Source organism: Pristiophorus japonicus, chromosome 3 (genome assembly GCF_044704955.1).
Source record: "Pristiophorus japonicus isolate sPriJap1 chromosome 3, sPriJap1.hap1, whole genome shotgun sequence".
NCBI classification, from domain to species: domain Eukaryota; kingdom Metazoa; phylum Chordata; class Chondrichthyes; family Pristiophoridae; genus Pristiophorus; species Pristiophorus japonicus.
In genome coordinates, this window is record NC_091979.1 from 96,116,162 (window position 1) to 96,128,946 (window position 12,785).

General features: G+C 43.1%; 1 protein-coding gene across 1 annotated transcript in view; it reads right to left on the reverse strand.

Annotated features, from left to right (window-relative positions):
* pkp4 (plakophilin 4) overlaps nucleotides 1-12,785 on the reverse strand; it is a 268,797-nt gene that overhangs the window by 99,473 nt on the left and 156,539 nt on the right. Inside the window, exon 5 of the mRNA XM_070873651.1 lies at nucleotides 10,240-10,350. Coding sequence (XP_070729752.1) covers nucleotides 10,240-10,350 — 111 coding nt within the window. The remainder of the gene's footprint in view (nucleotides 1-10,239; nucleotides 10,351-12,785) is intronic.

Consider the following 12,785-nt stretch of genomic DNA (forward strand, 5'->3'; position numbering starts at 1 on the left):
GGAACAATGCTGCCTTTAAAGAGGAAATAATTCGGGTACAGTCGATATATATTCCCACTAGGAGGAATGGTAGGACAACAAAAGTCTGAGCTCCCTGGATGATGAAACAGATAGAGAATATGAAGCAGCAGAAAAGAATACATGTGACATGTCAGGTTACAAATACATCTGAGAATCAGACTGTATATAGAAAGGTCAGATGATAAGTGAAAAAGAAAATAAGAGGAGCAATGAGAATAGAATGGCAGTCAATATGAAAGGTAATCCAAAAGTCTTCTACGGGCAAATGAATAGTAAAAGGGTAGTAAGAGGGATAGGGCCGATTCGGGACCTTAAAGGGGACCTATGCATAGAGGCAGAGAGTATGGCTGAGGTACTAAATGAGTACTTTGCATAGACAGTGAAGGAGGAGGTAGTGGAGACACCTGAAAGGATAAAAATTGATAAAGTAGTGTTAGAAAGGCTGACTGTACTTAAAGTTGGTAAATCACCAGGAGTGGATGGGATTCATCCTAGAATGCTGAGGGAATTGAGGGCGGAAATCGCAGAGGTACTGCCATAATATTCCAATCCTCCATAGATATGGGGGTGGTGGCAGAGGACTGGAGAATTGCAAATGTTACACCATTGTTGAAAAAAGGGTGTAAAGGTAAACCCAGCAACTACAGACCAGTCAGTTGAATCTCGGTAGTGGGGAAGCTTTTAGAAACAATAATCAGGGACACAATTAACTGTCACTTGGGATAGGGGTGGATTAATTAAGGAAAGCCAGCACGGATTTGTTAAAGGCAAAGTGTTTAACCAACTTGATTTGAGTTTTTTGATGCGGTAACAGAGTGTTGATGAGGGTAATGCAGTTGACATGGTGTACATGGATTTCCAAAAGGTGTGCGACAAAGTGCCACCAAAATTGAAGCCCAAAAAATAAAAGGGACAGTGGCAGCCTGGATACGAAATTGGCTAAGTGACAAGAAACAGAGAGTAGCAGTGAACCGTTGTTCAGTATACAGTGGTGTTCCCCAGGAGTCAGTTCTAGGACCACTACTTTTCTTGATATATATTAATGATTTGGACGTGGGTGTACAGGGCACAATTTCAAAATTTGCAGATGACACAAAATTTGGAAGTATAGTGAACAGTCAAGAGGAGAGCGATAGACTTCAGGAAGACAGACAGGCTGGTGAAATGGCGGTAGACACATGCCAGATGAAATTTAACACAGAAAAGTTAAAGTGATGAATTTTGGTAGAATGAGGAGAGGACATATAACCTAAATGGTACAATCATAAAGGGGGTGCACAAACAGTCCTGGGTATGTGTGCATAAATCTTTGAAGGTGGCAGGGCAGGTTGAGAAACCAGTTAAAAAGGCTTATGGGATTCTAGGCTTCATAGAGAGGTATAGAGTACAAAAGTGTGCAAATTATGATGAACCTGCATAAAACACTGGTTCGGCCTCAACTGGAGCATGGTGTTCAATTCTAGGTACCACACTTTATGAAGGGTGTGACGGCCTTGGAGAAGGTGCAGAAAAGATTTAAGAGAATGATTCCAGGAATGAGTTATGTTGACTGGAGAAGCTGGGGTTGTTTTTCTTGGAGCAGAGAAGATAAAGATTTGATCGAGGTGTTCAAAATCATGAAGGGTCTGGTCTGGACAAAGTAGAGAGAGAGAGAAACTATTCCCATTGACAGAAGGATCGAGAACCAGATTTAAGGTGTTTGACAAAAGAACCAAAGGCGACGCAAGAAACAACTTTTTTACACAGCGAGTGGTTAAGATCTGGAATGTGCTGCCTGCAAGGGCGGTGGAGGTAGACGCAATTTTATCTTTCAAAAAGGAATTGGATTAGTATCTGAATGCAATTTTTTTTGCAGGACTATGGGGAAAGGGCAGGGGAGTGGGACTAGTAGAGTCGGCAACAGGCGCGACGGACCGAATGGCCTTCTTCCACGCTGTAACCATTCTATGACCAGATAATCTGTTTTGGGTGGGGTCGTCAGGACACTGGACGAACTTTCCTGCTCTTTCTCAAATAGAGGCTTGGGATCTTTTGTTAATCTGAGTGGGTTACATAGAAACATAGAAAATAGGTGCAAGATTAGGCCATTCGGCCCTACGAGCCTGCACCGCCATTCAATGAGTTCATGGCTGAATATGCAACTTCAGTACCCCATTCCTGCTTTCTCGCCATACCCCTTGATCCCCCTAGTAGTAAGGACTTCATCTAACTCCTTTTTGAATATATTTAGTGAATTGGCTTCAACAACTTTCTGTGGTAGAGAATTCCACAGGTTCATCACTCTCTGGGTGAAGAAGTTTCTCCTCATCTCGGTCCTAAATGGCTTACCCCTTATCCTTAGACTATGACCCCTGGTTCTGGACTTCCCCAACATTGAGAACATTCTTCCTGCATCTAACCTGTCTAAACCCGTCAGAATTTTAAACGTTTCTATGAGATCCCCTCATTCTTCTGAACTCTCTGAATACAAGCCCAGTTGATCCAGTCTTTCTTGATATGTCAGTCCCGCCATCCCGGGAATCAGTCTGGTGAATCTTCGCTGCACTCCCTCAATAGCAAGAATGTCCTTCCTCAAGTTAGGAGACCAAAACTGTACACAATACTCCAGGTGTGGCCTCACCAAGGCCCTGTACAACTGTTGATGGGCTTCAGGTTAATGTCTCAGAAAAATGGCTCCTCCAACAATGCAGTATTCCCTCAGACTGCGCTGTAGTGAGAGTCTAGATTACATGCTCAACACGTAGAATTGAACTTCAACCCACAACTTTCCAATTCATAGGCAAAAGTGTGACTACCGAGCCAAGGCTGACACTTTGATTGTTTTTGTTACCTCAAAATGTCCGCCTCAAACTCCTCCCTGAACAAACTCCAACTAGTCAACAAAAAAAAGAAATCGGATGCTCACATCCTGTCCCACACAAGGCCTCACTTATTAATCACAACTGTTCTCGCTGGCCACAACTGGCTTCTGGTTTCCGAATGCAACAGTCACCATTATGGTTTAGCCAAATCCTAGATGATGGTTGCCTTCTAGCTGATTTCTACTTCCTGGGACAATAGAGGGCGTTTCAGATATCAAACATGGAATTGTGGGAAAGATGGGCATAGATTTGGGAGGGGCCTCAACACACTGAGGGACTGGAAAGGAAAGGGAGGTTGGCGAAGGGGTGGTTATTTGCAAGGACAATGGGGGTCTAAGCATGTTTTTTTTTTTGAGCAGGGGGTGATGACCAATGTTTCCTTTAATAAGAACATAAGAAATAGGAACAGGAATAGGCCACATGGCCCCTCGAGCTGCTCCGCCATTCAATAAGATCATGGCCGATCTGATCATGGACTCAGCTCCATTTCCCATAACCCCTTATCGTTTAAGAAACTGTCTATTTCTGTCTTAAATTTATTCAATGACCCAGCTTCCACAGCTCTCTGAGGCAGCAAACTCCACAGATTTACAACCCTCAGAAGAAATTTCTCCTCATCTCGGTTTTAAATGGGCGGCCCCTTATTCTAAGATCGTGCCCTCTAGTTCTAGTCTCCCCCATCAGTGGAAACATCCTCTCTGCATCCACCTCGTCAAGCCCCCTCATAATCTTATACTTTTCGATAAGATCACCTTTCATTCTTCTGAATTCCAATGAGTAGAGGCCCAACCTACTCAACCTTTCCTCATAAGTCAACCCCCTCATCCCTGGAATCAACCGAGTGAACCTTCTTTGAACTGCCTCCAAAGCAAGTATATCCTTTCGTAAATATAGAAACCAAATCTGCACGCAGTATTCCAGGTGTGGCCTCATCAATATCTTATATAGCTGTAGCAAGACTTCCCTGCTTTTATACTCCATCCCCTTTGCAATAAAGGTCAAGATACCATTGGCCTTCCTGATCACTTGCTGTACCTGCATACTATCCTTTTGTGTTTCATGCACAAGTCCCCCCCAGGTCCCGCTGTACTGCGGCACTTTCCCCATTTAAATAATCACTTGCTCTTTGATTTTTTCTGCCAAAGTGCATGACTCACATTTTCCAACATTATATTCCCTCTGCCAAATTTTTGCCCACTCACTTAGCCTGTCTATGTCCTTAAGCCACATGGCTACGCAGCGCTGGAGGTCCTGCGCAGCTGACACACCGGTTTTAAGTAGAAAAAAGCGGAATTCTGAATGGACTGCAGCGCCTCCCCAAAAATTCATGGGAACATTGTGTTGACTGCAGATTTCAAAAAATGTAGGGGATGGGGGGAGGGGGTGTGAGGCAATACCAGAGAGGTGGGAACAGTTAACAATATCAGCCAGCATGGGGGCCAGGAAAGGAAGTTGGGTGGTCATCAGTTTAGTGGGAATAGGGTTGAGAGAACAGGAGGGTGCCGCATGGACAAGATGATCATTGGAGAAGATAGGAAAGAAATTAGAGAAAGATGAGTGAACTTTGGGAGCCATTTGGTTAGGTGGGCGAAGGCAAAGGAGGGATGCTCAAGAGGCAGCTGAACAGATGGTCTCAATCTTACAAAGTTAATTAGCTCCTTGCACTAGTTGGAAGTGAAGGTGGAGGGGGCAGGGGAGAAGGGTTTAGGAAGACAATTGGCAGTGGAGGAGAAAAGCCAGGAGTTATCTTTGCATTCTAGGATGATCCTGGAGTAGTGAGTAGTCATGGTAAATGGTACACATGGCAGTCATACAATAAGAAATAAGCCTATTCCAAGACACAATTTCTAAATTTGAGCAACTATTACAATCGCAAGACATTGCTAATTCAATTTTAAATTACAATTTTAAATTGTCGAGGAACCAACTAGAGGGCTGGCCATTCTTGACTGGGTGATGTGTAATGAGAAAGGACTAATTAGCAATCTTGTTGTGCGAGGCCCCTTGGGGAAGAGTGACCATAATATGGTAGAATTCTTTATTAAGATGGAGAGTGACACAGTTAATTCAGAGACTAGGGTCCTGAACTTAAGGAAAGGTAACTTTGATGGTATGAGACGTGAATTGGCTAGAATAGACTGGCAAATGATACTTAAAGGGTTGACGGTGGATAGGCAATGGCAATCATTTAAAGATCACATGGATGAACTTCAACAATTGTACATCCCTGTCAGGAGTAAAAATAAAATGGAGAAGGCAGCTCAACCGTGGCTAACAAGGGAAATTAAGGATAGTGTTAAATCCAAGGAAGAGGCATATAAATTGGCCAGAAAAAGCAGCGAACTTGAGGACTGAGAAATTTAGAATTCAGCAGAGGACAAAGGGTTTAATTAGGAGGGCGAAAATAGAGTATGAGAGGAAGCTTGTAGGGAACATAAAAACTGACTGCAAAAGCTTCTATAGATATGTGAAGAGAAAAAGATTAGTGAAGACAAACGTAGGTCCCTTGCAGTCAGATTCAGGTGAATTTATAATGGGGAACAAAGAAAGGGCAGACCAGTTGAACAAATACTTTGGTTCTGTCTTCACAAAGGAAGACACAAATAACCTTCTGGAATACTAGGGGACCGAGGGTCTTGTGAGAAGGAACTGAAGGATATCCTTATTAGGCGGGAAATTGATGGGATTGGATTGAAGGCCGATAAATCCCCGGGGCCTGATGTACTCTGGGATGCAGACTTTCAGGAAGTGGCCCTAGAAATAGTGGATGCATTGGTGATCATTTTCCAACGTCTATCGACTCTGAATCAGTTCCTATGGACTGGAGGGTAGCTAATGTAACACGACTTTTTAAAAAAAAGGGAGGGAGAGAGAAAACGGGTAATTATAGACCGGTTAGTCTGACATCAGTAGTGGGGAAAATGTTGGAATCAATTATTAAAGATGAAATAGCAGCGCATTTGGAAAGCTGTGACAGGATCGGTCCAAGTCAACATGGATTTATGAAAGGGAAATCATGCTTGATGAATCTTCTGGAATTTTTTTGAGGATGTAACTAGTAGAATGGACAAGGGAGAACCAGTGGATGTGGTGTATTTGGACTTTCAAAAGGCTTTTGACAAGGTCCCACACAAGAGATTGGTGTGCAAAATTAAAGCACATGGTATTGGGGGTAATGAATTGACGTGGAGAGAGAACTGGTTGGCAGACAGGAAGCAGAGAGTCTGGATAAACGGGTCCGTTTCAGAATGGCAGGAAGTGACTAGTGGGGTGCCGCAGGGCTCAGTGCTGGGACCCCAGCTATTTACAATATACATTAATAATTTAGATGAAGGAATTGAGTGTAATATCTCCACGTTTGTAGATGACACTAAACTGCGTGGCGGTGTGAGCTGTGAGGAGGACGCTAAGAGGCTGCAGGGTGACTTGGACAAAGTTGGGTGAGTGGGCAAATGCATGGCAGATGCAGTATAATGTGGATAAATGTGAGGTTATCTACTTTGGGAGCAAAAACACGAAGGCAGAATATTCTCTGAATGGCGGCAGATTAGGAAAAGAGGAGGTGCAACGAGACCTGGGTGTCATGATACATCAGTCATTGAAAGTTGGCATGCAGGTACAGCAGGCGGTGAAGAAGGCAAATGGTACGTTGGCCTTCATAGCTAGGGGTTTTGAGTATAGAAGCAGGGAAGTCTTACTGCAGTTATACAGGGCCTTGGTGAGGCCTCACCTGGAATATTGTGTTCAATTTTGGCCTCCTAATCTGAGGAAGGACGTTCTTGCTATTGCAGCGAAGGTTCACCAGACTGATTACCAGGATGGCTGGACTGACATATGAGGAGAGACTGGATTGACCTTGCCTTTATGCACTGGAGTTTAGAAGGATGAGAGGGGATCTCATAGAAACATAAAATTCTGACAGGACTGGACAGGTTAGATGCAGGAAGAATGTTCCCAATGTTGGGGAAGTCCAGAATCAGGGGACACAGTCTAAGGAAAAGGGGTAAGCCATTTAGGACTGAGATGAGGAGAAACTTCTTCACTCAGAGTTGTTAACCTGTGGAATTCCCTACCGCAGTGAGTTGTTGATGCCAATTCGTTGGATATATTCAAGCGGGAGTTAAATGTGGTCCTTATGGCTAAAGGGATCAAGGGGTATGGAGAGAAAGCAGGAAAGGGGTACTGAGATGAATGATCAGCCATGATCTTACTGAATGGTGGTCCAGGCTCGAAGGGCCGAATCTATTTTCTATGTTTCTAATGCACCAATGTCCTCAAATAACTCCAAATTATGAATCGGAGTGTGTGAAAGGAATTAGGAGGCAATCATATTCAGGCATTGTGCATAACCAGTTACAAAAACATTTTGGAAAAAAAACAAAAAAGTGTATTTAATTATTAATTCATTTTCTATTCATTTGTTTATTTATTTAGGAAAGCAAAGTCAAGATATACCCATATAATATATATTGGATCAGTATAGATGGTGTAATTTGGATAGGCTCACTGATTATGACATGCAAGCACCTAATAAAATAATTCACCTTGAAATGTCATTAACTATAGGCAACATTTGATTTTTGAGATGGAGAAAGAATTTTTATACTTTAGGTAAACTGTAAGCCAATTGCTTGATTGGGCTGTGCAATCTTTTAAAATATCTTAGCGGCTGGTTTTGTTATTGGGTCATGCACTGCATACGCGATTGTTTGAAAGGTAAAACTGTGACTTTTTCTTTTTGGCAGCTGGAACATCACCAATGGCTTGAGACAGGTACCTCCCTTTCCCCTTCAAAACAGCCCGACTCAAAAAGTTAACTCAATCCTCCTGTCCTACGCAATTAGCAGCCTCCAATCTTCCTTTCCTCTATAACATACTTGAATGTGTTGTTGACTCCCAGGTCTGTGCCCATTTCTCCTGTAACTATGTTTGAATCACTGCAATCCGGCTTCTGCTCAGCATCAAAAATTCTCCTGACATTGCTGCAGCAATCAACATGGTTTGCCAATCCATCCTCTTGCAATGTATCTGTTCTGTTGTCCACTTTCATGGGAGTGCCATTTTGTGGTTGTAGGAAGAGGAAGCAATGGGTGCAAGGGGATGGAGGTAACACAAGTGATTGGGAAGGAAACAGAAGTGGCCCTATTTTCCATGCAAATCCCAACCCAAATGCAGCCCGACAGAGAGAGAGAGAGAGAGCCCGACAGACAGAGAGCGAGAGCCCGACAGACACACAGACACACACAGCTGTGCATATGTTGGGTTATTCATTGGTGTCGTCATGTTTCAAAATTACATTTTTCTTTGTAGTCTATTCAAACTCTAACTATAAAGAACAGCCTACCACACAAATCAGGACCTAGTACAACTCGCTACCAACTTACAGCTGTATTTCAATTCAGTACTGGAACAATTTATTAGAAAAAAGGAATTACAAATTAATTCTTAGATGCTTTGTTGCAACGTGCCTGCTTTTCATCCAAGTTAAGGAATGATATATGCCAGCAGGGAGGGGAGGTGAAAGAGGGGAGAAAATGAATAAGGGAAACTATGTAAACTAGGAAGTTTTATTTGAAGAAATAACAAAGATTTCTTCTTTGATAAACAGAGGGTTGATGAAGGTAGCGTGGTGGAGGTTGTATATATGGACTTTCAAAAGGCATTGTACGAAAAATAGAAGCACATGGGATTAAACGGACAGTGACAACTGCAGCGAATTTGCGGCCCTTACGAAGTGCGCAAGCCTAAACCCGGAATCCGCTTGACAGATTGCACGCATCCGGAAGTAAAGGGCCTCCGCGGGTGAAGAGTTGACTTCTACCCAGCGAATGCCCCTGAAATTTTTACAACTGATAAAAGCAGGCATAAGGCTTTTAAAAGGACAGAAAGATACATTTTTTGAATAAGTTAAACATTTTAAATCCTGCTAAATAAGGCAGGCGCGCGCACACACACACACACACACACGAGAGTGAGACATCAGTGAACTTTCATGATTTTGATTCATTTAGTATATTTCCATCTTAGTTGCTCAAGAGGTTGCATATAGATTTTGAATCACTTAAGACAGGTGATGCCAAATTGTTGTAAACTGTTTCAAAAAAGAAAACCTCAATAGTGCAGAGACATTAACTACATAAAAGTAAGGTTTAAGCTACACTTTTTAAATAATGCTTTTATGCTCACCTGAACATAAAACAGAATGGCCAGAATAGGCTTTTGTTACCATATGGTTACCAAAAAGAGGGTTGGAAGGCAAGAGAACTGTGAATTGCGATTACACAGTAGAGGATAAGCCAAAAGAAATTGCACCAACTCCTGCACCAAATAGTCTGCATTTTTAAAAGCAGGCAGTTTAAATGTTCCATCTCAACCTGAAGTTGTTACACAGCAGGTTTCATATTTATGGACAAGCTCAGTAGAAAACTTAAGGTAGAAATTTAACAGATCCCACTCACAGACTGAAAGATCGAGGTTAAAATGAGATGGGAAAAGGAGGCTCATGACAATTGTATGTTTCATAACATAGCAGAGAACCAGGCTCAACATTTAAAAGTACAGAGGAGATATACCATACTCTCAGGATTCCTGCACTGCCTGCCTCTTCCTACCCGGCCAGATGATCGCCCACCTACTTTCCGCCTGAACACTCTGTAGCTGCGGGGTGACCACCTCCTGCAATGTGCAGTCCAGGAACTTCTCAGCTTCCCGTATGCCCTGCAATGACTCCAGCCGCTCCTCAAGCACAAAACCCTGAGCTCAGGTTCGAGCAACTGGAGGCACTTCCTGCACGTGTCTCTGGGGCACATGCAACCCCACCAACCACCAAATTCAATGGATCATTCTCTGCCTAGTCACCTCCAGCACGATGCTACCTCCCAAATGCAGTTTCCCCTCCTAGCATCCCTCTGGGACACTCTGGTCCACTCTTCAATCACTCAACAGCTCTCCCCTTCCCACGGCACCTTCCCATGCAAGTGCAGGAGATGCCCATGCAACACCTGCCCTTTCACTTCCGATCTTCCCACTGTCCAGGATTCAAAACACTCCTTCTTCCAGGTGAAACAGTGACTTACTTGTACTTTCAATTTAGCAATTTGTATTCACTACTCACAATGGGTCTCCTGCACATTGGAGAGACCAAATGCAGATTTGGTGATTGCTTTGCTGAACACTGCCATTCAGTCCACAAACGTGACTTGAGCTTCCTGAGCTTGCCATTTTAATTCTCCGCTGCACTCCCACTCTGACCTTGGCCTCCTACACTGTTCCAACGAAGTTTGAGGAACAGCACCTCATCTTTCGATTAGACAATTTCAGATTATAACTACTGTTCTATATGTAAACCTGTAAATACCTTGTTTAACTACCAGAGGGCTCATCCCCTGGAGTCCCAAGGGATCCCGCAATCCCTTGGGAGCAACTGTACATAAGGAGGCCCCACAGGTTGGAGACACACTCTGGAGACCTGTAATAAAGGACGACGGTCACACATTACTTTGAGCTTACAGTATCTGGTCAGAATCTTTATTCAAAACAAAGCTATTGCAGCTATTTTTCTACCCCCCTCCCCACCAGACAGCAGGTGTTGGTAATGATTGTGCTATTGCTATTTACAGTTCCTCTCGACTTGTCTTTTTTCTTTACTTATCCCATTAATACCCCCTTTTGCCTTGCACCATCATTCCTTTTGTCATTTAATCACTCCTGCCTTCTACCCCATCATAGATCTTCCCTTTTGCTCTTTGCTCCCCTCTCTACTTTCCCTGCCTCTGTACGTGCTTAAAAACTGTTACACAAGAACTGGAAAATGTTAGCGATGTAACAAATGTGCTGGCCGTGTTTTTTAAAATCTGCATTTTAATATTAGACATTGAATTGCCAATAAATGCTTGAAAGCATTTTTCCAAGGTTGTGTGTACAATGTTCGCAAACAAATCAAGGGAAAGTATTTGATTTATGACTGGAACATGCAGAAACACTATGTAAATCAAAACCTAGAAACAGGAATGGGCCATTCAACCCCAAGCCCATTTTGTCATTGAATCAGATCACGGCTGATCTGTACCCTAACTCCATTTTCCAGCTTTTATTCCGTATCCCTTGCAACAGAGGTTCACTAGATTGATTCCTGGGATGAGAGGGCTGTCTTATGATGAGAGATTGTGTGCAATGTATCCAAGTTTGCTGACAATACAAAGCTAGGTGGGACAGTAAGCTGAGAGGAGAACAAAAAGCATCTGCAAAGGGATATAGATCGACTAACAGTGGGCAGTAAGGTGGCAGATGGAGTATAATGTAGGGAAATTAGATTATTGACTTTGGTAGGAAAAATAAACAAAATATTTTTTAAATGGTGAGAAATGTTTAAATGTTGGGTGTCCTTGTGCAAGAAACACAAAGCTAGCATGCAGGTACAGCAAGCAATAAGGAAAGCATATAGCATTTTGTCTTTTATTGCAAGGGGGTTGGAATATATGAGTAAGGAAGTCTTGCTACAATTGTACAGGGCCTTGGTGAAATCACACCTGGAGTACTGTGCACAGTTTTGGTCTCCTTATCTCAGGAAGGATATACTTGCCTTGGAAGTAGTTCAATGGAGCTTCACTAGATTGATTCCTGGGATGAGAGATTGTGTAGAATAGGCCTATACTCTGGAGTTTAGAAGAATGAGGGGTGATCTCATTGAAACATACAAGATTCTGAAGGGGCTTGACAGGGTATATGCGGAGAGGTGGTTTCCCCTGGCTGGAGTGTCTAGAACTAGGGGGCAGAGTCTCGGAATAAGGGGTCGGCCATTTAGGACTGGGATGAAGAGAAACTGCTTCACTCAGAGGGTGGCAAATCTTTGGAATTCTCTACTTGAGGGTTGTGGATGCTGAGTCTCTGAATATATTCAAGGTGGAGATATAGATTTTGGGAGTCTAGGGGAATCAAGGGAGATGGAGATCGGGCGGTAAAGTGCAGTTGAGGTCGATGATCAGCCATGATCTTATTGAATGGCGGAGCAGGTTCGAGGGGCTATATGGCCTACTCCTATTTCTTAAGTTCTTATGATACCCTTACCCAACAAAAATCTATCAATTTCAGTCAAAAATTTCACTTGATACACAGCATTCACAGCTTTTTGAGAATCAAATTCTAGATTTACTAGTGTAAAAAGTGCTTCCCGATTTAGAATCAGAAACTTATGACCCATTATGTCTGTGCCGGCCAAAAGAGAGCTATCCAGCCGAATCCCACCTTCTAGCTCTTGTAGGTTACGGCACTTCAAATGCATCTCCAAGTAGCTTTTAAATATGATGAGGGTTTCTGCTTCTCCCCCCTTTCAGGCAGTGAGTTCCAGACCCCCACCACCCTTGGTGAAAAAAGTTCTCAAATCCCATCTAATCCTTCTACCAATTGCTTTACATCAATTCTATCTAGGCCCCTCATAATTTTATACACCTCAATTAAATCTCCCCTCAGCCTCCTCTGCTCCAAAGAAACCTCAATCTTGCCTCATAGCTAAAATTCTCCTGTCCTGGCAACATACTCGTAAATCTCCTCTGTACCCTCTCTAGCGCAATCACATCTTTCCTGTAATGTGGTGACCAAAACCGTACGCAGTATTCTAGCTGTGGCTTAACTTGTGTTTTATACAGTTCAAGCATAACATCCCTACTCTTGTATTCTATGCCACGGATATATGAACCACCTTATCTACCTGTTCTGCTACCTTCAGTGATCTGTGGACATGCACGCCAAGGCCCCTCTGTTCCTGTACACTTCCGTATCCGACTATTCATTATGCATTTCCTTGCTGGCCCTCCCTAAATGCATTACCTCACACTTCGCTGGATTGAATTCCATTTGCCATTTTTCTGCCCACCTGACCAGCCCATTGACATCTTCCTGCAATCA